Source organism: Ranitomeya variabilis, chromosome 2, assembly GCF_051348905.1.
Source record: "Ranitomeya variabilis isolate aRanVar5 chromosome 2, aRanVar5.hap1, whole genome shotgun sequence".
Taxonomy (NCBI): Eukaryota; Metazoa; Chordata; class Amphibia; order Anura; family Dendrobatidae; genus Ranitomeya; species Ranitomeya variabilis.
The window spans coordinates 345,826,680-345,850,232 of NC_135233.1; the positions used below are offsets into that span (position 1 = coordinate 345,826,680).

General features: G+C 45.8%; 1 protein-coding gene across 2 annotated transcripts in view; it reads right to left on the bottom strand.

Annotated features, from left to right (window-relative positions):
• The window catches only part of RELB (RELB proto-oncogene, NF-kB subunit), a 55,042-nt gene extending 31,803 nt beyond the window's left edge, over positions 1-23,239 (bottom strand). Inside the window, exons 1-3 of one of the 2 annotated variants that reach the window (XM_077285478.1) lie at positions 23,056-23,185; positions 9,867-10,016; positions 9,561-9,596 (exon numbers count right to left, since the gene is read on the bottom strand). Coding sequence is in view for 1 of the 2 variants with exons in the window: in XM_077285477.1 (XP_077141592.1) it covers positions 9,561-9,596; positions 23,056-23,077 (58 nt within the window). In the remaining variant the exon portion in view is untranslated. Of the gene's footprint in view, positions 1-9,560; positions 9,597-9,866; positions 10,017-23,055 lie in introns of both variants that reach the window. The other variant, XM_077285477.1, reaches the window with a different exon arrangement.
• Positions 23,240-23,553: the final 314 nt, after the last annotated feature.

A 23,553-nucleotide genomic window follows, 5' to 3' on the forward strand; every position in this document is an offset into this window, starting at 1 on the left:
GGGCACCGTACTGGTAGTGCCTGAGTCGTCCTTGGACATAAACTGCTACTCTTAGAAATTTTTGGTAGTCCCGATGGATTGGGACGTGGTAGTAAGCATCCTTTAAATCTATAGCCGCCATGAAGCAGTTTGGGAACAAAAGATTTATCGCTGTATTTACCGACTCCATTTTGAAGGAGCAATTTACTACTGACTGATTGAGTTTTCTTAAGTTGACAATAGTCCTTAGTGATCCGTCTGGTATTCGTATTAAAAAAAGAGGGGAATAAAAACCTTTTCCTTCCTCTTCTCCAGGGACTTCTACCAGAACCTGTTTTAACACTAGTTCCAATACCTCCGCTTCCAAGGCTAGCTGTTCTTCCGGGGATTTTCTTTGGGATGTCAAAACAAAAGTCTGTCGCGGAGGATAAATAAAGTCTATTTTTAGGCCGTCTTTGATGACATTCAGTGCCCAACGACTGGGGGAGATATTTACCCGCGGGGAAAAAGTATGAGAGTCTTCCCCCTACCTCTGACCTGGCGTCATTGGGAGGGCTTTTTTGCTGATGTAGAGGGACCCTTAAACATGTATCCAGATCCTTTTCTGTCTCTGGAGTCCCAATTCCTTCTATCTCCCGGGGGGCGACCTCTACTAAATTTTCCTCTCCGAAAATAAGGTCTTCTAATATCCACCGGAAAGCGAGGAAAACCCTTTTTTATATCCCCTGCTTTTTCTAAAATGTCCTCCAGCTTCTGACCAAAGAGGAAATGGCCGTCACACGGTATGGAACAAAGTCTATTCTTTGAAGGCATGTCGCCCGGGCACCCCTTCAACCATAGAGCGCGTCTAGCTGCATTGGATAAGCTTGCTGCCCTAGCCGCTAGCCTTACGGAGTCTGCTGAGGAATCTGCTATAAAGGTACCATCACATTTAGCGACGCTGCAGCGATCTAGACAACGATCCCGATCGCTGCAGCGTCGCTGTGTGGTCGCTGGAGAGCTGTCACACAGACAGCTCTCCAGCGACCAACTATGCGAAGTCCCCTGGTAACCAGGGTAAACATCGGGTTACTAAGCGCAGGGCCACGCTTAGTAACCCGATGTTTACCCTGGTTACCAGCGTAAACGTAAAAAAACCGAAACACTACATACTTACATTCCGGTGTCTGTCGCGTCCCCCGGCGCTGTGCTTCTCTGCACTGTGTAAGCGCCAGCCGGAAAGCACAGCGGTGACGTCACCGCTGTGCTCTGCTTTCCGGCCGGCCGGCGCTTACACAGTGCAGAGAAGCACAGCGCCGGGGGACAGACACCGGAATGTAAGTATGTAGTGTTTGGCTTTTTTTACGTTTACGCTGGTAACCAGGGTAAACATCGGGTTACTAAGCGCGGCCCTGCGCTTAGTAACCCGATGTTTACCCTGGTTACCAGTGAAGACATCGCTGAATCAGCGTCACACACGCCGATTCAGCGATGTCTACGGGAGATCCAGCGACGAAATAAAGTTCTGGCCTTTCTGCTCCGACCAACGATGGCACAGCAGGATCCTGATCGCTGCTGCCTGTCAAACTCAACGATATCACTAGCCAGGACGCTGCAACGTCACGGATCGCTAGCGATATCGTTCAGTGTGAAGGTACCTTAAAGGCTGCCGCTCCTTTAACCATTGTCATATTAGCTAGGATCTCTTCCCTTGGCGCTTTAGATTTCAGTTGATCCTCTATCTGTTGTAGCCAGACTATAAGGGAGCGGGCAACACAAGTTCCAGCTATTGCCAGTTTTAAACCCCCTGTGGTTACCTCCCAGGTGTGTCTTAAGAACCCATCCGCCTTTTTGTCCAAGGGGTCCCTTAATATGCCAGAGTCCTCTAAGGGAAGGGATGACTTTTTAGATGACCTAGCTACCGCACCATCAATTTTAGGAACCTTATCCCACATCACCGAATCTTTCTTCTTGAACGGGTAACGTCTTTTAGAAGCTGAGGGGAGACTACCCGATTTCTCAGGCGTCTTCCACTCCTTTTCTATAAGGGCTTTTACTTTAGCGTTAACTGGGAATGTACGCTTCCTTTTCTCCTCCAAACCTCCAAACATAAAGTCCTCTAAGGATTTAGTCGCTTTCTCATCTTTTAGGCCCATTGAGGATCTGACGGCCTTTATTAATTTATCCGTGTTCTCAGTTAGAAAGCATGGACGGCCCCCAACATTGCTATCTGAAGAGGAGCCAGAGGATATGGAAGAGGAGGGGAAGGGAGATAAGGGTTCTTCCTGATATTCCTCGCCAGAATGAGAGACGTCGGAATCTGAAATAGAACCCAAACCTTACTACCCTTCTTTTTAAGGACTGATTTTAAAGAGCCTTCTACCTGTGCTCTAATTATGGCCCTAAGGCTAGAGGCAAAGTCAGGGGTTTCTTCCTGGATAGTCTTTTGGATACAATCCACGCAGAGATTTTTCTGCCACTGGACTGCTAACGGAGTTCTACAGAGGGCACATTCCTTGTTCTTTGACTTGGTACTAGCCTTCCTCGGCGCCTGCCAAGTAAACAGAAAATGTACCCCATTACCACCAGGGTGACATTCACGTAGATCACTCACCACCCGCTGACCATGAAGGGTACCGGATTCTGAGGCTGAATAGGAGCACGGACAACGTCCCTCCTAGAAGCTGAGGAGTCCTGTGACTTCCGGTCAGGGAGACTGCTGCTCCTTCCAATCGAGCGGCTACTCCTCTTCGTATGCTGGTGAGCAGGTACAACACCTGATAAGGGCTCTTGCTGCTGCTGTAATGGCTGCTGCTGCTGCATACAATCCTCCATATTGGAGAGCTCTATAGAAGTGAGCGATATCTCTGTGGATACTTCACCCTTTAAAGAGTGATCCGTAATGCTCACCGCCTCTTTTCCGGTATCCGGTATGCACCTCCCCCCCCCCCCCCGCCAGGAACTCCTGTATTGCAGCCGGCGTTCGAGCCATGGGCGCCGCCATCTTGGATCTGGCACGCAGCTCTGACGTCGCGCAGGCACGCCCATTCCCAGCGTGCCTTGCGCGCAACGCCAGCCGCGCACCCAGAAGTCACCGGAAGGGCAGCCGGCAGAGGGGGAGAGAGCAGCATGGCATACCACAGAAGTGCCTCAGGACCCCGGACTGTGCTGGACCGACGCCCAGACGTGCGCAAGAGCCCACAGGATCTACGAACGGCGCTTCCACCATCCTGAAGGCCAGCATACAAGCGCCCTGCCTGCTCTTTCAGTGCTAGGACAGGAGTGGGTCAGTGGAAATCTTCCAGCAAAAAAAATGCCGTGATTCAGCACCAGGGCTCCCATCAGGACAGGAAACCCAACTGAAGCGAGGGAAAGGTACCACCCTTTAATTTCAGTAGGTTTCCTATCCTGTCTGGGCGGATCCCTCTCTCAGGTGTGCTGTCATGGGGGAAGGGAAAATCCTACCTGACTGGAAGAAGTTTGAATGAAGCAGTCACACAGAGTGAACTCCACAGGTGGTCAACCTGTATGAGCCTGGATACTAGCTGGTGGTCCTGGACCACCTGCTGTGCCCGGTGTCCTGTTACAGCTACAAATGCTGAAGGAGTATTGTAAGCTTCCACTAAATTCCCCCATATTATTCACAATATCTAATAAATTTATCATTTTTATAGGGGAATCTTATGTTTGCTTTTCAGTATTCTAACAGCCCTATAGATGCAGAAACCACCTTTTCCCTAATTTCCCAACATGTCTGCCACTGTTCTATGCATGTACAGGTGAGAGAGCCGCAGTACCAATTATGGCCACTACAGAAAGTATTGAGCTGGGCCCCTTCCAAAGAAATCAAGCCTTATCTCAGTTGATCTTGGGGATTCCAAAAGTAGGACCCTCCACTAATCTGATAGATTAATGCTATCATAAAATTTCATTGCACAGGATACTGCTGTTCAATAGGACACCAAATTAACACGGTCTCAATTTGTCTTTCCTGTTGAAAAAAAGCACACACACAAAAAAGTAGATCCTCACAAATGTATGAAAATGATGTGAACAGACTCGAAATGTCCTAAGTACCCACCAGAGACACCTTCCAGCTAACCTGTACTACAGATTGGGCACCTGTGGCACAAACCAAAGACAATGTCTTCCAAACCATGTCAGGAGAGATGTTTACGGTACATAGGTACAGTGGCTTTCCAAAATATGCACACCCTCTTGGCATGTTGCTACCTCACAACTATTTTTTTCTGAGGGTTAGCGTGAGTTCATGTATTGATCACACCTACAAATGTGAATGTTTGGTTTTCTTTTTTTGTGAAGTAAACAACAAATAGGACAAAATAACTGAAAACCTCAGTGTGCATAGTTATTCACCACCTAAAGTCAGTATTTTTAGAGCCTCTTTTTGAGGCAATTACAGCTGCAAGTCGCTTTTGATGAGTCTCTGAGCTTTCCACATCTTTCCACTGAGATTTTTCTCCATTCCTCAAGGCAAAAACTGGTCCAGCTCTTTCAAGTTAGATGTTTCCTCTGGTGAACAGAAATCTTCAAGTCTGACCACAGAATCTCAATTGGACTAAGGTCTGGCCTGTTACTTGGCCACTCCAAAACATTTACACGTTTCCCCTTAAACCACTAGTGTTGCTTTAGCAGTATGCTTTGGGTCATTGTCTTGTTGGAAGGTGAACCTCTGTCCCAGTCTCAAATCACTGACAGACTGAAACAGGTTTTGCTCAAGAACATCCCTGTATTTAGCACCATCCATCTTCCCCTTGGCTTGGACCATTTTCCCTGTCCCTGCTGCTGAAAAACATCTCCACTGTATGATGTTGCCACCACCATGTTTCGCTGTGGGGATCGTGGTCTTTGGGTGATGAGCTGTATTGGGTTGGTGTCACACATAGCATTTACCTTGGTGGCAAAAAAGTTCAGTTTTGGTCTCATCTGACCACAGCGTCTCCCTCTACACATCTGAGGAGTTTCCAACGTTTTTTTTAACAAACTTAAAACGAACCTTACAATTGTAAGTAAAGGCTTTCTTCTGCCCACTCTTCCATAAAGGCCACCTCTATGGAGTGTATGGCTTATTGTGGTTGTATGGACAGACACTCCAGTCTCTGCTTGGGAACTCTGCAGCTCCTTCAGGGTTAGCTTTGGTCTCTGTGTTCCCTCTCTGATTAATGCCCTCCTTGCCCGGACTGAGTCTTTTGCTGGGCGGCCCACTCTTGGCAGGTTTGTTGTGGTACTGTGCTCTTTCCATTTGGTGCACACGTTGTGGACTTCCTGCGGATCTGCAGCATTTTTTGCGGTGCAGAAATGCTGCAGAACCGCAAGTGATTTACAGTACAATGTAAATCAATCAGAAAAAAAAAAACGCTGTGCACATGGTGTGGTAAATTCCGTGCTGAAACGCTGCGGGTTAACCCCTTAAGCCCCAAGGGTGGTTTGCACGTTAATGACCGGGCCAATTTTTACAATTCTGACTACTGTCCCTTTATGAGGTTATAACTCTGGAACGCTTCAATGGATCTTGGCGATTCTGACATCGTTTTCTCGTGACATATTGTACTTCATGATAGTGGTAAAATTTATTCGATATAACTTGCGTTTATTTTTGAAAAAAATGGAAATTTGGCGAAAATTTTGAAAATTTCGCAATTTTCCAACTTTGAATTTTTATGCCCTTAAATCACAGAGATATGTCACGCAAAATACTTAATAAGTAACATTTCCCACATGTCTACTTTACATCAGCACAATTTTGGAACCAAAATTTTTTTTGTTAGGGAGTTATAAGGGTTAAAAGTTGACCAGCAATTTCTCATTTTTACAACACCATTTTTTTTTAGGGACCACATCTCATTTGAAGTCATTTTGAGGGGTCTATATGATAGAAAATAACCAAGTGTGACACCATTCTAAAAACTGCACCCCTCAAGGTGCTCAAAACCACATTCAAGAAGTTTATTAACCCTTCAGGTGTTTCACAGGAATTTTTGGAATGTTTAAATAAAAATGAACATTTAACTTTTTTTCACACAATTTATTTCAGTCCAATTTGTTTTATTTTACCAAGGGTAACAGGAGAAACTGGACCCCAAAAGTTGTTGTACAATTTGTCCTGAGTACGCTGATACCCCATATGTGGGGGTAAACCATTGTTTGGGCGCATGGCAGAGCTTGGAAGGGGAGGAGCGCCATTTGACTTTTCAATGCAAAATTGACTGGAATTGAGATGGGACGCCATGTTGCGTTTCGAGAGCCCCTGATGTGCCTAAACATTGAAACCCCCCACAAGTGACACCATTTTGGAAAGTAGACCCATTAAGGAACTAATCTAGATGTGTGGTGAGCACTTTGACCCAACAAGTGCTTCACAGAAGTTTATAATGCAGAGCCGTAAAAATAAAAAAATCATATTTTTTCACAAAAATGATCTTTTCGCCCCCAATTTTTTATTTTCCCAAGGGTAAGAGAAGAAATTAGACTACAAAAGTTGTTGTGTAATTTGTCCTGAGTACGACGATACCCCATATGTGGGGGTAAATGTCTGTTTAGGCGCATGGCAGAGCTTGGAAGGGAAGGAGCGCCGTTTGACTTTTCAATGCAAAATTGACTGGAATTGAGATGGGACACCATGTTGCGTTTGGAGAGCCCCTGATGTGCCTAAACATTAAAACCCCCCACAAGTGACACCATTTTGGAAATTAGACCCCCTAAGGAACTTATCTAGATGTGTTTTGAGAGCTTCGAACCCCCAAGTGTTTCACTACAGTTTATAACGCAGAGCCATGAAAATAAAAATTATTATTTTTTTTTTTTCACAAAAATTATTTATTAGCCCCCAGTTTTGTATTTTCCCAAGGGTAACAGGAGAAATTGGACCCCAAAAGTTGTTGTCCAATTTGTTCTGAGTATGCTGATACCCCATATGTGGGGGGGAACCACTGTTTGGGCGCATGGCAGAGCTCGGAAGGGAAGGAGCACCATTTGGAATGCAGACTTAGATGGATTGGTCTGCAGGGGTCACGTTGCATTTGTAGAGCCCCTGATGTACCCAAGCAGTAAAAACCCACACGTGACCCCATATTGGAAACTAGACCTCCCAAGGAACTTATCTAGATGTGTTGTGAGAACTTTGAACCCCCAAGTGTTTCACTACAGTTTACAACACAGAGCCGTGAAAATAAAAAAAATCTTTTTTTTCCCACAAAAATTATTTTTAGCCCCCCAAATTTTTATTTTCCCAAGGATAACAAGAGAACTTGGACCCCAAAAGTTGTTGTCCAATTTGTCCCGAGTACGCTAATACCCCATATGTTGGGGTAAACCCCTGTTTGGGCGCACGGGAGAGCTCGGAAGGGAATGAGCACTGTTTTACTTTTTCAACGCAGAATTGGCTGGAATTGAGATGGGACGCCATGTCGCGTTTGGAGAGCCCCTGATGTGCCTGAACAGTGGAAGCTCCCCAATTCTACCTGAAACCCTAATCCAAACACACCCCTAACCCTAATCCCAACGGTAACCCTAACCACACCCCTAACCCTGACACACCCCTAACTCTAATCCCAACCCTAATCCCAACCGTAAATGTAATCCAAACCCTAACCCTAACTTTAGCCCCAACCCTAACCCTAACTTTAGCCCCAACCCTAACCCTCATTTTAGCCCCAAACCTAACCCTAACTTTAGCCCCAACCCTAACCCTAACTTTAGCCCCAACCCTAACCCTAACTTTAGCTCCAACCCTAGCCCCAACCCTAACCCTAACCCTAGCCCTAACCCTAGCCCTAACCCTAGCCCTAATCCTAACGGGAAAATGGAAATAAATACATTTTTTTTATTTTATTATTTTTCCCCTAACTAAGGGGGTGATGAAGGGGGGTTTGATTTACTTTTATAGCGTTTTTTATATCGGATTTTTATGATTGGCAGCTGTCACATACTAAAAGACGCTTTTTATAGCAAAAAAGTTTTTGCGTCTCCACATTTTGAGACCTATAATTTTTCCGTATTTTGGTCCACAGAGTCATGTGAGGTCTCGTTTTTTGCGGGACGAGTTGACGTTTTTATTGGTAACATTTTCGGGCACATGACATTTTTTGATCGCTTTTTATTCCAATTTTTGTGAGGCAGAATGACCAAAAAACAGCTATTCATGAATTTCTTTTGGGGGAGGCGTTTATACCGTTCCACGTTTGGTAAAATTGATAAAGCAGTTTTATTCGTCGGGTCAGTACGATTACAGCGATATCTCATTTATATCATTTTTTTATGTTTTGGCGCTTTTATACGATAAAAGCTATTTTATAGAAAAAATAATTATTTTGGCATCGCTTTATTCTGAGGACTATAACTTTTTTATTTTTTTGCTTATGATGCTGTATGGCAGCTCGTTTTTTTGCGGGACAAGATGACGTTTTCAGCGGTACCATGGTTATTTATATCCGTCTTTTTGATCGCGTGTTATTCCACTTTTTGTTCAGCGGTATGATAATAAAGCGTTGTTTTTTGGCTCGTTTTTTTTTTTCTTACGGTGTTCACTGAAGGGGTTAACGAGTGGGACAGTTTTATAGGTTGGGTCGTTTACGGATGCGGCGATACTAAATATGTGTACTTTTATTGTTTTTTTTTATTTAGATAAAGAAATGTATTAATGGGAAAAAATATTTTTCTCTTTATTTAGGATTTTTTTTTTTTACACGTGGAATTTTTTTTTTTACTTTTTTACTTTGTCCCAGGGGAGTTTGCACAGCACTCTGTCAGATCAGCGATCTGACTTAGAGCGCTGCAGGCTTACCAGCGCCTGCTCTGGACCCGGAAGTAATCCCTGCAGGACCCGGATGCAGCCCCACAGCCATTTTGGATCCAGGGCCTGCAGGGATAGGAGGTAAGAGACGCTCGGAGCAACGCGATCACATCGCGTTGCTCCGGGGGTCTCAGGGAAGCCCGCAGGGAGCCCCCTCCCTGCACGATGCTTCCCTATACCGCTGGAACACTGCGATCATGTTTGATCGCAGTGTGCCGGGGGTTAATGTGCCGGGGGCGGTCTGTGACCGCTCCTGGCACATAGTGCCGGATGTCAGCTGCGATAGTCAGCTGACACCCGGCCGCGATCGGCCGCGCTCCCCCCCGTGAGCGCGGCCGATCGCTATGATGTACTATCCTGTCGGTGGGAATTAAGGCCCACCCCACCTCGACGGAATAGTACGTCATATGGGATTAAGGTGTTAATAGAAGTAGCATGTCACTTCTTTTTTGCGGATCTGCAGCGTTTTTGTACCCATTCCATAATAGAAATCGGCAAGGGTAAAAAACGCAGTAAATCTGCAAAAAAATCTGCAGTAAATCCGCACAAAAAACGCGTCAAATCCGCACCCGCGTTTTCTGCCAAGAGATGCAGAATCCGCACCAAAAATTCCTAAGCCTAATCCGCAACGTGTGCCCATTGCCTTAGTGCTGATGCATCACACACAAATCGAATTGCAAAAATATTTAAACACAGGTGGTAATTTAACAAAATAGGTGAAAAGCCAAGGGGGGGAATACTTTTGCAAACCACTCTACATACAGGATTATATAAGCCATCGGGCACTTACCTAGTGTTGGGGTTTGTTGGGAAAGACCATTAGAACCTGAAATGTAAGGAGAATATTAGCAATTAATATTGACTGGAACCAATAATGTGCAGAAAATAAATCCCTACATCTATGTCCCGGTTCCAGAAACTGGAATTAGAGGCCTGACGGATACATCTAGGTGGAAACACATGAACCGCAATGGGGTATTACAAAATGACGTCCGAGAGTCAGGAAGTTATGATATGATCATGCGTAAGAAGAGGCTGCTCCGAGGGTCACAGATATTACATTTCTGATAGATCTCACCAATCCCGACAAGAATACCTGTAATCTAACGACCAAGAGACCTGGTAGAGGATCGTCGCCGATGCAGCAAAATTCCATCCAGGTTAGGTAATGCTGATTCCAGACGTGTCTGACAACCACTTATCTCTAATGTCAAATTGATGGATCCTCTGGTCAGATAGGCGGTACCTTAAGAGTCAATTTACTCATCAATATTATTTATGTTTAATCTGGTTTTTATTGAAAAGAACTTCAAAACAAACAAGTAACAAAGGATTCAGCAACATAAAAAGTATGGAGTACAAAAAGAAATCTCATTTACAACTGTATATCAAGACCTGTAACCAACAAATCCCGAAATAGTCTAACTTTCAGGTCAAAAGTCATTTTCAATCAAGTCTGACAAAATCTGAAAAGGAAAAAAAAAATCCATGGCGGTTGTGGGTATCCCCTATCCAGGGAGACTGTAGGACCTTTGGTGATACATATGAGGTATCCGCTGAAAGAGAGCGACCCAAACAAGAGGAGCTAGGTCACTCCAAGTAATAATGGTATAAACACGAAAGGAAAGAATGAGACTAAGAAGAGGAATAGGGAGGGGAGGGGGAGGAACCATGGAGTCTGATATAGAAGGGGGCAACTTGCACCCCTATAATGACGTCCGTCTAACCCGTATTGTTCAATCTATCTTCCTTATGGCTTAGAAAAGAGGGATTGAAAATCCTGAGAGTCCATATACAAAATCCAAGGACTCCAGACCTGCAGATATTTCTCCATTGAACCGTTAACCTCAGCGGACAGTTCCTCCATACTTTGAAGGCTGGTCATCTCCTTGACCCATTCAGACACATTAGGAGATTGGGAGGATTTCCAATGTCTCGGGATCACAGTGCGCGCAGCAGTTAAGCAGAATCTTAGGAGCCCCTTTTTCTGGAAGCGAAATGAGCCCGGGAGGCTAGATAATAAAGCCACCTGGGGGGGAGTTGGTCACCAAATGACCGCTAATGGCTTGATAAGCGGAAAAGACAGAATCCCAAAATGGCTTAATATGCTTAGATCCCCACCAAATGTGTAGCATGGTACCTCTCTCTACTCCACAACGCCAGCACCTATCGGAGACGGAGGGAAAAGCGGCGTGTAAGACATCAGGACAGCGATACCACCTGGTGAGAATTTTGTAATTCTTTTCCTGGCAATAGAGAATTTATGTGAATATACGAACGCTTTCCTACACACCGCCTCCGATATAGCAACTCCCAACTCACCCCGCCACCTCTCCACATACTTGGGGAACTCGTCTTTGGTATTTGGGTTCAAAAGAGCATATGTTAACGAGACAGCATGTGCAGGCAGCGACCCCAACAGGAGAGGCGTAAGCGGTCCACTGCCTAAGGACAGAGAGCCTCTGCAGGCCTCCAGATCCCATCCTCTAAGGGTATGTGCACACGTTGCGGATTTGCTGCGGATTTGCTGCGGATCCGCAGCGTTTTTTGAGGTGCAGAAACGCTGCAGATCCGCAATTGATTTACAGTACAATGTAAATCAATGAAAAAAAAAATGCTGTGCACACTTTGCGGAAAATCCGCTGCGGAAACGCTGCGGTTTTAAAGAAATAGCATGTCAATTCTTTTTTGTGAATCTGCAGCGTTTTTGTACCCACTCCATTATTAAAAACCGCAGCAAATCCGCAAGAAAACCGCAGCAAAAACGCACACAAAAAACGCTGCGGAACCGTACAAAAAAACGCAGGTGCGTTTTCTGCCAGGAGAGGCAGAATCCGCACAAGAAATTCCTAAGCCTAATCTGCAACGTGTGCACATAGCCTTAGTGTATCTTTAAGGAGGTCAGCTTCAGAACTGAATTGACCTCTACTTTTAGGGCTGATCCAGGGGAGGTTATGGAGTGGAATTGTAGAGCTAATTTGTTCTATTCCCACCCATTGTTTGTCCGAACTGTGGAACTGCCAGTCTAGCATGCGTGTCAATAGCGCTGCTCTGTGATACCATTTGAAATTCAGAAGACCCGCGCCCCCTGAGCATTTGTGCCTATATAAAGTACCCAGGCCGATCTGGGGTCTACCTCCCCCCCACACAAATCTCGAGATGGCTGATTGGATTCTGGAAAAGAAAGAAGAAGGAGGAATTAGAAGAACTGATCAATATTATTTATTAACTGGGAAGCAGCAATATAATATCATATATAGTTACAGATACCATCATCAATCAGTGGTTAAGGCCTTGTGCACACGCTGCGGATTCCATTACGGAATTTTCCGCAGCGGTTTTGATAAATCCGCAGAGCAAAACCGCTGTGGTTTTTACTGCGGATTTATCACGGTTTCTATTGCGGTTTCCGCTGCGGGTTTACACCTACAGTTTTCTATTGGATCAGGTGTAAACCCGCAGCGGAATCCGCACAAAGAATTGACATGCTGCGGAATATAAACCGCTGCGTTTCCCCGCGTTTTTTTCCGCAGCATGTGCACTGCGGATTTCGTTTCCCATAGGTTTACGTTGTACAGTAAACTCATGGGAAACCGCTGCGGACCCGCAGCTGCGGTAACGCTGCAGTTCCGCAGCAAAATCCGCAGCGTGTACACATACCCTTAAGGGGAAGGACACTAGCGGAAGAGGAGATCTGAGTGCAGTCTGATTTCAACAGACTGACTGGAGAAGATGGAGAAAAAAATGTCTGTATCTTCTCCACATCCAAGAAAATCCAATCACACTCCGATCATATTCCGATCACACTCCGACCACACACTGATCATATTCTGATCACACTCCGATCATATTCCGATCACACTCCGATCATATTCTGATCACACTCCGATCATATTCCGATCACACTCCGATCACACACTGATCATATTCTGATAATATTCCGATCACACTCCTATCACACACTAAACATATTCTGATCACACTCCGATCATATTCCGATCACACTCCGACCACACACTGATCATATTCTGATCACACTCCGATCATATTCCGATCACACTCCGACCACACACTGATCATATTCTGATCACACTCCGATCACACTCCGACCACACACTGATCATATTCTGATCACACTCCGATCATATTCCGATCACACTCCGATCACACACTGATCATATTCTGATCACACTCCGATCATATTCCGATCACACTCCAACCACACTGATCATATTCTGATCACACTCCGATCATATTCCGATCACACTCTGATCACACACCGATCATATTCCGATCACACTCCAACCACACTGATCATATTCTGATCACACTCCTACCACACATGATCATATTCCGATCACACACTGATCATATTCCGATCACACTCCGACCACACACTGATCATATTCCGATCACACTCCGACCACACACTGATCATATTCCGATCACACTCCGACCACACACTGATCATATTCCGACCACACACTGATCATATTCCGATCACACACTGATCATATTCCGATCACACTCCGATCACACACTGATCATATTCCGATCATACACTGATCAGAGTGTAATTAGCATAATTGATCCGATTTTCTCGGATGACAAAAAATAAGCTCATTTGCCTCTAGCCTTAAGGTACCGTCACATTAAGCGACGCTGCAGCGATATAGACAACGTTGCCGATCGCTGCAGCGTCGCTGTTTCGTCGTTGTGTGGTCGCTGGAGAGCTGTCACACAGACAGCTCTCCAGCGACCAACGATGCCGAAGTCCCCGGGTAGCCAGGGTAAACATCGGGTTACTAAGCGCAGGGCCGCGCTTAGTAACCCGATGTTTACCCTGGTTACCAGTGTAAATGTAAAAAAAAACAAACACTACATATTTACATTCCGGTGTCTGTCGCGTCCCCCGGCGTCCGCTTCCCTGCACTGTGTCAGCGCCGGCCCTAAAGCAGAGCGGTGACGTCACCGCTGTGCTCTGCTTTACGGCCGGCCGGCGCTGACGCTGACACAGTGCAGGGAAGCGGACTCCGGGGGACGCGACAGACACCGGAATGTAAGTATGTAGTGTTTTTTTTTTTTTACATTTACAATGGTAACCAGGGTAAATATCGGGTTACTAAGCGCGGCCCTGCGCTTAGTAACCTGATGTTTACCCTGGTTACCAGTGAAGACATCGCTGAATCCGCGTCACACACGCCGATGCAGCGATGTCAGCGGGTGATCCAGCGACGAAATAAGGTGCTGGCCTTCTAGCTCCGACCAACGATGTCACAGCAGGATCCTGATCGCTGCTGCGTGTCAAACACAACGCTATCGCTATCCAGGACGCTGCAACGTCACGGATCGCTATCGTTATCGTTGTTAAGGTGTTCAGTGTGAAGGTACCTTTAGTATGAAGATTGTAGGGTTTTCTATTTTGGTCCATGACCACAACACTGCTTCCCTTTTTTTTTTTTTCGGGGGGAGGCGGTATTTTTTTTCTCGTTTTATTTTAAGCATTTATTGGCAAAAAATACTGAAGCCAGATGTTAGCTGTAAGTCAACAGCATTTTTTTTTTTTAAAGTGTTAGGACTCTTTCAGACATCCATTAAACATACACATTATAGTCTGTGGGGCTGTTAACATGTCCGTATTTTTTTGTAGGCCAAGCGTCTGAAAAAAAAATGGAGAAACATCTGATTTTGATTCGAGTCATGAATCAAGCTCGCCTATTCAAATGAAGGGGTCTGCAGAAAATAAAAAAAAGACAGTATAAGGATAACAGCACTGTGTCATCCAAAGTGCTGGAAGTTTTCTATTATTTAATGAGTAGGAGAAGCTTGGAATTTTTTTTATAGTTACAGGAAGTGGAGCCAACACCGATTGTCGATTGTATTAATGGACCAAAAAAGGGAGAAAATCAAATGCAGCACACTGATGAAAAAATGTATGTTTCGTTCTCATATGAAAAAAAATCCCCAATGTCTGAATGAGGCCTTACAAAGTGTTCCATGTTTTTTTTTACTCAACTTTCTGGTCTAGGATTTGCATTTTTAGTGCATTTCCCATACTCTGTACGAGGGGAACAATGCTTGAAAAAAAAAAAAATCCAATTGAAAAAAGGTATGAATAAAAAAAACAGCACCAAAAGAAAATAAATGAATGCAAAGAAGAAAAAAAACCTGAAATTTGCTGTGTATTTCACAACCCGAAAAGACTGCAAAAAAAATGAAAACTGAAGGAAGCTTGAGGCTGTTTCACGATGACCTGCATTTTGCAGTCCCCACCTTCCCGGAAGATCCAGAACTGTGTACAGGGCCACATTCACACGCTGAGTATTTGGTCAGTATTTTACCTCTGTATCTGTCAGCCAAAACCAGGAGATGGTGTTAAATACAGAAGTGGTGACGTGTTTCTATTATACTTTTCCTCTGATTGTTCCTCTCCTGATTTTGGCTTACAAATAACTGAGGTAAAATACTGACCAAATACTGAACATGTGAATGTGGCCTAGGACTGCTCCTCCACATTCATGAGACTGGACATGGTGAGAACAGACGTCTATAGAATTATTGGTTTCAAAAAACTGACCGTCACATCCAAACATAAACATACACTCACTGGCCACTTTATTAGGTACACCTGTCCAACTTCTTGTTAACACTTAATTTCTAATCAGCCAATCACATGGCGGCAACTCAGTGCATTTAGGCATGTAGACATGGTCAAGACAATCTCCTGCAGTTCAAACCGAGCATCAGTATGGGGAAGAAAGGTGATTTGAGTGCCTTTGAACGTGGCATGGTTGTTGGTGCCAGAAGGGCTGGTCTGAGTATTTCAGAAACTGCTGATCTACTGGGATTTTCACGCACAACCATCTCTAGGGTTTACAGAGAATGGCCCGAAAAAGAAAAAAAATCCAGTGAGCGGCAGTTCTGTGGGCGGAAATGCCTTGTTGATGCCAGAGGTCAGAGGAGAATGGGCAGACTGGTTCGAGCTGATAGAAAGGCAACAGTGACTCAAATCGCCACCCGTTACAACCAAGGTAGGCCTAAGAGCATCTCTGAACGCACAGTGCGTCGAACTTTGAGGCAGATGGGCTACAGCAGCAGAAGACCACACCGGGTACCACTCCTTTCAGCTAAGAACAGGAAACTGAGGCTACAATTTGTACAAGCTCATCGAAATTGGACAGTAGAAGATTGGAAAAACGTTGCTTGGTCTGATGAGTCTCGATTTCTGCTGCGACATTCGGATGGTAGGGTCAGAATTTGGCGTAAACAACATGAAAGCATGGATCCATCCTGCCTTGTATGGAGCATCTTTGGGATGTGCAGCCGACAAATCTGCGGCAACTGTGTGATGCCATCATGTCAATATGGACCAAAATCTCTGAGGAATGCTTCCAGCACCTTGTTGAATCTATGCCACGAAGAATTGAGGCAGTTCTGAAGGCAAAAGGGGTCCAACCCGTTACTAGCATGGTGTACCTAATAAAGTGGCCGGTGAGTGTAGACTAAGTGTGAACAGGTGCTGAACCTAGAGTCACCAACTCGTATACAGTCAAGCAAATAAGGCAGCACACTGCAGCGCTGAAATATGCAAACATGAAACATAAACTGCATTACTGCACTAGAAATATGAAAAATGAGAGCATTTAGCGCATAAAAATGGCCAATTTTATGTGTACCTGGTAGCCACTTTAAGGCATTTCTCTTATACCAGGTCCTACGCTTTCCTTTCCTCGCTGAAAATAAACGTCTCCATGTGAATGGGTACCTGTGAAAACCTCTTCTTAGACTAACATTCTCTCTCTCTGTGGAGGGGTAATGGACCTGCTGCAATTAAGACACCTGTGGCTAAGAGGCGGAGTGCTCGGTCAGAAGGCTAAAGAATACATTTCAAAAAACTGACCGTCACATCCAAACATAGACTAAGTGTGAACAGGTGCTGAACCTAGAGTCACCAACTCGTATACAGTCAAGCAAATAAGGCAGCCGCTATGATGCAGAAAGTGAGCTGGAAGGAGGAGAAAAAATACTAGGACATCACTAGGCCACTATGATGTAGAAAGTGACCTGGAAGGAGGAGAAAAAACCCCACGGGTCAAATTTGATATCAACAGATAACTACGATACAAAAAGTGTGTTGAGCCGAGGTTGGTGTTGATTGCATCCATGGAACAAGGAGGTGAGACAGTGAGGGAGTCTGATGGTGTCACACGGATAATTTCACGAGGAACATGAGGGTAAAAAACAATAGCCAGGAATATGCCAAATACTACGTACGCTCCCTCACAGATTCATACTGTGGGTGTATCCGAAATATTGAGAGGCTTCATAAACCGGACATGTTGGTACATGACCACCCATAACACCTACGTCACCATCCATACAGTGTCAGACACGGGCCCAGCCATACGTAGCCCTTGTGAGTGGGGATTTTACGCATCTACAATGTATTCTTTAGCCTTCTGACTGAGCACGCCGCCTCTTAGCCACAGGTGTTTTAATCGCAACAGGTCCATTACCCCTCCACAGAGAGAGAGAATGTTAGTCTAAGAAGAGGTTTCACAGGAGGTACCCATTCAGATGGAGACGTTTATTCTCAGCGAGAAAAGGAAAGCGTAGGACCTGGTATACGAGAGATGCCCTAAAGTGGCTACCAGGTACACATAAAATTGGCCATTTTTATGCGCTAAACGCTCTCATTTTTCATATTTCTAGTGCAGTAATGCAGTTCAGTTTTTATGTTTCATGTTTGCATGTTTCAGCGCTGCAGTGTGCTGCTGCCTTATTTGCTTGACTGTGTAAGAGTTGGTGACTCTAGGTTCAGCACCTGTTCACACTTAAGGTACCTTCACACTAAGCGACTTTACAACGATAACGATAGCGATCCGTGACGTTGCAGCGTCCTGGATAGCGATATCGTTGTGTTTGACACGCAGCAGCGATCAGGATCCCGCTGTGAGATCGCTGGTCGTTGCTGAAAGTCCAGAACTTTATTTTGTCGCTGGATCTCCCGCTGACATCGCTGAATCGGTGTGTATGACACCGATACAGCGATGTCTTCACTGGTAACCAGGGTAAACATCGGGTTACTAAGCGCAGGGCCGCGCTTAGTAACCCGATGTTTACCCTGGTTACCATTGTAAAAGTTAAAAAAAAAAAACACATACTCACATTCCGGTGCCCGGCGTCCGCTTCCCTGCACTCCTCCTGCATCCTGTGTAAGTGCCGGCCGTAAAGCAGAGCGGTGACGTCACCGCTCTGCTCTGTGGGAGATGCCGGAGATGTTCGGCGCTGACACAGGATGCAGGAGGAGTGCAGGGAAGCGGACGCCGGGCACCGGAATGTGAGTATGTGTTTTTTTTTTTACTTTTACAATGGTAACCAGGGTAAACATCGGGTTACTAAGCGCGGCCCTGCGCTTAGTAACTCGATGTTTACCCTGGTTACCAGGGGACTTCGGCATCGTTGGTCGCTGGAGAGCCGTCTGTGTGACAGCTCTCCAGCGACCACACAGCGACTAAACAGCGACGCTGCAGCGATCGGCATCGTTGTCTGTATCGCTGCAGCGTCGCTTAGTGTGAAGGTACCTTTAGTCTATGTTTGGAAGTGACGGTCAGTTTTTTGAAAAGTATTATTTAGCTTTCTGACCGAGCACTCCGCCTCTTAGCCACAGGTGTCTTAATTGCAGCAGGTCCAGTACCCCTCCAGAGAGAGAGAGAGAATGTTAGTCTAAGAAGAGGTTTTCACAGGTACCCATTCACATGGAGACGTTTATTCTCAGCGAGGAAAGGAAAGCGTAGGACCTGGTATAAGAGAGATGCCCTAAAGTGGCTACCAGGTACACATAAAATTGGCCATTTTTATGCACTAAACGCTCTCATTTTTCATATTTCTAGTGCAGTAATGCAGTTCAGTTTTCATGTTTCATGTTTGCATGTTTCAGCGCTGCAGTGTGCTGCCTTATTTGCTTGACTATAGAATTATTGGTGTCTGTTCACCAGATGGACCAGGAGACACAATATGGAGGAGCCCCCACGTCTGTCTCCTCTCTGCTCTGTACGGCTGACTAATTCACCTGGTATGGAAACATATGATGCAGCCTCCCGCTTTGAGGCGCTGTATTGGGGGCTTCTCAGCAGCCACCGGTTATTCCTTAATGGACACTATTGTAAAACTTTAATTTTGCTGACACATCACAGGGACTCTGAGAACATTCACATGAACGCATGTGCAGGCGGTGTGCCGTCCGGGTGGGGAATGGATAGCCAAACACGGGGTCCGTGTGCTATGTGGTAGATCGCATGGTCTAGGGTTCAGATAGACCCCAGGTCCATGTGAATAAAAACAATACAACCCCTTTAAAGGGAACCTGTCACCTGAATTTGGCGGGACCAGTTTTGGGTCATATGGGCGGGGTTTTGGGGCGTTTGATTCACCCTTTCCTTACCCGCTGGCTGCATGCTGGCCGCAATATTGGATTGAAGTTCATTCTCTGTCCTCCGGAGTACACGCCTGCGCAAGGCAATATTGCCTTGCGCTGGCGTGTACTCCGGAGGACAGAGAATGAACTTCAATCCAATATTGCGACCAGTGTGCAGCCAGCGGGTAAGGAAAGGGTGAATCAAACACCCCAAAACCCCGCCCATATGACCCAAAACTGGTCCCGCCAAATTCAGGTGACAGGTTCCCTTTAAAAGGTTCAGCACTCGTCATCTATCTCCAGCAGTTCCACAGAGAGCGGTGGGGTGAATGTCATGATGGGGGTATTTTAAAGTCCTGTTCTTGGCATTCGTGGGGGTCCCAGTGGTCGGATCCCTCTGATCCGCATGTTAACACTTATCCTTTGGATGGGTGATAACCTTAAAGGGAACCTGACAGCTGACCTACGGACAACATGTATCAGATACTGGCGGCATGATTCCAGCCATGTGTCAGTGAGTGACCGGTCTATCCCTGTGTATACCTGGCTGGAAAAGGGCAACCGGTGTGTGACACAAGCTGCCGTAGATCGGGCACCATGTATCAGCTGTCAGGTTCCCTTTAAATGTTAAATATGTCTACAAAGCAGACGAAGGACGAACTTTCCACAATTTCAGCATCACTAATACCTAACAGGACATTCAAGTCTCTGCACGTGTCACAATGGCTGCGCGGGCAAATATTTCTCACCCGCTTGTAACATTACATCTGTGCTACGCGTCTCTCTCACAAATGAGAAACAGCTGCCGATTCTCACACGCAAACTGAAGTTATAACCACAAAACACAAGTTCACCCGTCCTGACATGAAGGAGCTGACAGACATTTGTCAGGAGACTCAGGTTACGTGTCTGTGCTGACAGTCCATTCTAGGAACAGACAGGCGGAATAAGTGACCCAAACGGAAGCAGTGGGCCCCCCCCCATTGATTATTATGGGGTCCAATTGATATCCATTTTTTTATAGCGGGACAAAAACTGAATGCAAAAGTTTTACATCTGTTCCAAAAACGGAAACAAGATGGACCCCATATTAGTCTCATCCGTTATATGGAAGAGAACGGAGGACGCAAAAATTATTTTCACATGGACAAGGTTCAAACAAGACCTTAGAATGAAGTCCGAAAAAAGGAGCCGGACCGCACGTTCCCGTGGGACCACCATGCTGAATATTCGTTTATCTCGTCTAGCAAACGCAGATGACTTTCCGGCAGGATTTTTCCTACCGAAAATCCTCTGTCCCCCACGATGTGGCGGTAAACTACAATTCCCAGCATTGCCATGACATCTGCAGACTTTCAAGACCTGCTGGCAGTTGTAGTTCCCCTTAGACCTCCTTTGTGCATCCATTTTTCTCACGTGTGCTACCTGTTTCTATTAAGGTCCGCATGCTACCGCCTGTCTGCCACCGAGAGTCACCGAGGAGCACGCCTCCTGACGAAGCCTTAGTGGCGAAACGCGCGTTGAGGTGCCCACCAGCGTGACAGCAGGGGAGATACACCAGCTTTAGCTATGGCCACAGGTACTACATGAATATTTGTTTATGCTATGACCAGTTGTGACTCTTTCACAAGTTGGTGACTATACTTAGGTATAGGCTTATACAAGTTCCACTGTGTATTGTGTTAGGGACTTATGCTATATTAATGATGATATGTTGGTATAGTTTCTCCACTTGTGTAGATATAATTTGATATCCCTGGTCTCAGCTATCTATATACTTTACCATAGGTATATTTATGGGTTTTTCATGTGTTCCATCTCTAGTACCATTGGCTTATTGGCACCCCCGACTAGTCCCACTATGGTGGATGTTGTTGTTTTGTCTTGGATTGCCTTCTTTGTACTTGCTCACAGTATTTGACTTGTCCATGTGATTTTACGTATTATTTTGATATATATAATAAAATTTGCTATATTTCGTTATATATGCACAGACTATTATTTGGTCTCCTCTTCAATCTATATAGCCCGGGATGCACTAAGCAATATTATTATATTGTGGCAAATCTAGGACTATGTGGCGATAGGTAAAATGTGAATTCATCGATTGATGTTTTTGGGAGTTTTTTATATATTTGGAAGTATAAATTCATAGGTTTTGTTGTTCACCGTGAGTCACATGTCTGCTGTAGAATGGAGAATGAGGTATGTTATACCTTACTGGATGCACAATGTCAGAAAATTTAAAGGGAATGTGAACCAGGAGATGGTGGGCCCCTAGAATTAATCCGACGGTCCTAGGCGCCCCAGTCTGACATCATTGTCTGTGCTGGCAGATACGTGATCAGTGGCGTAACGTGAATCTCGTAAGCCCTAATGCAAAATGTTCAAGAGCGCCCCCAATTGTCACAGGCCTTTAATAATAAAAGTCTTTTGGGCCAACGGGCCCTAATATCCGGGGTATGATTGCACTCTGGGCTCCTGGTATAGCGTACGTACACCCCTACAGCATCCACAGTCCGGTCACTAGTGTGTCTACAAGCCTGGGGCCACACAGAGAAGACAGGAGCCCAATGGAGGCTCTGCTGCTGTCAGGGCCATCATCTGTATTAAAGGGATCTGCTGTCATGGCCATTGTCTGTACTAAAGGGATCTGCTGTCATGACCATTGTCTGTATTAAAGGGATCTGCTGTCATGGCCATTGTCTATATTAAAGGGATCTGCTGTCATGGCCATTGTCTATATTAAAGGGATCTGCTGTCATGACCATTGTCTATATTAAAGGGATCGGCTGTCATAGCCATCATCTGTGTTAAAGGGATCTGCTGTCATGGCCATAGTCTGTATTAATGGAAACTGCGGTCATGACCATTGTCTATATTAAAGGGATCTGCGGTCATGGCCATGGTCTATATTAAAGAGATCTGCTGTCATGGCCATTGTCTATATTAAAGGGATCTGCTGTCATGGCCATTGTCTATATTAAAGGGATCTGCTGTCATGGCCATAGTCTGTATTAATGGAAACTGCGGTCATGACCATTGTCTATATTAAAGGGATCTGCGGTCATGGCCATTGTCTATATTAAATGGTTCTGACGTCATGGCCATCGTCTGTATTAATGGGAACCGAACCCCTCCAGAACAAAGTATAAAGTCTCATAGCGCGGGAAAAAGTCTGTGCCCAAGATTCCGTATTGTGGAGCGGCTCCTTGACCCACAACCGTCCCCAAAAGTCTCCGGACGTCAATGAGCCCACTATATATCTTGCAGGAGGCTGATGCCTATGATTTAAGTCAACCACCACTGAGAAGCACTCGCCCCAAGATCCCTTTAAGTGGCAAAATGTGAGGGAATCGGTGATATTCTTTTTCCGCCGCTGAACATCATCCTTTATATACTGAACAGTCCTATGACTTAACGCCATACTTTCTGGATCCGTCCCCGGTGGTCTTCGCTGCTCGCCGCCATCCTATAGGACTGATTACGGTGAGGAGGTGACGGTGAGCCCTGGTCATGTGATCACAGGCAGGTGCAGGACTCCGACAGGTGTCAGCCGTGCGCACCAGGGGGCATCACATGACCAGGACATCAACGATGAGGGGTCCTGGGGGGCAGAGATCTGGGAAACCATAAAGAATCGGTGCACAGAGTATATGGGGACATTGTACGACTTTACACTCTACAAAGAATGACATTAATTGGCTGAAAGGTGAAAACCCCTCCAAATCCTGACTGTGACCCCCATCATTATTAGTGACATGTATCATGCAGCTGTCAGGGCAGGCTGGGACGTGTAGTTCTACAGCTACCCATGCTCTGACTGCACAGCACACAGTAAGCTGCGATGTGGTGCGCGCACTCCTACCTGTCCTGTCCGGATGCCTCATGCTGCTGGCTGCACAGGTGACAGGTGGGCACACTGCAGAGCGGGGACTTGCGGGCAGTGGGCGCGGCGCCCCCAGTGCTGAAGTGACAACTCCACCGGAAAAAAAAAACTTCTCCGGATTTCTTCCTCTCCGAAGTCTGGAATTCCCCGGTGCCGTGGCCGACGCGCTGATTGGTGGAGGCTCCCGGTGACGTCATGAAAAGGGCAGGAGGAGGCGGAGCCAGGAATTCCCCCCTCTGAGTGAGGAGACCACGTGACTTCCCGTATTTGTGACCACGTGGGATAGAGAGACAGCGAGTGCAGCGCTGGTACACTGAGGGCGGAGGCTGAGCCTCATACAGGCGGCCGGACTCCTCACACTCGTCTTTTATTTTTCTCTGGGTTTCTTGCTAAAGGTTTTTATTCTTTCACAGTTTAATATACGAAAAATTAAAAAAAAAAAAAGCAATGGCGAAAAGGGATATTGCACAATTTTGG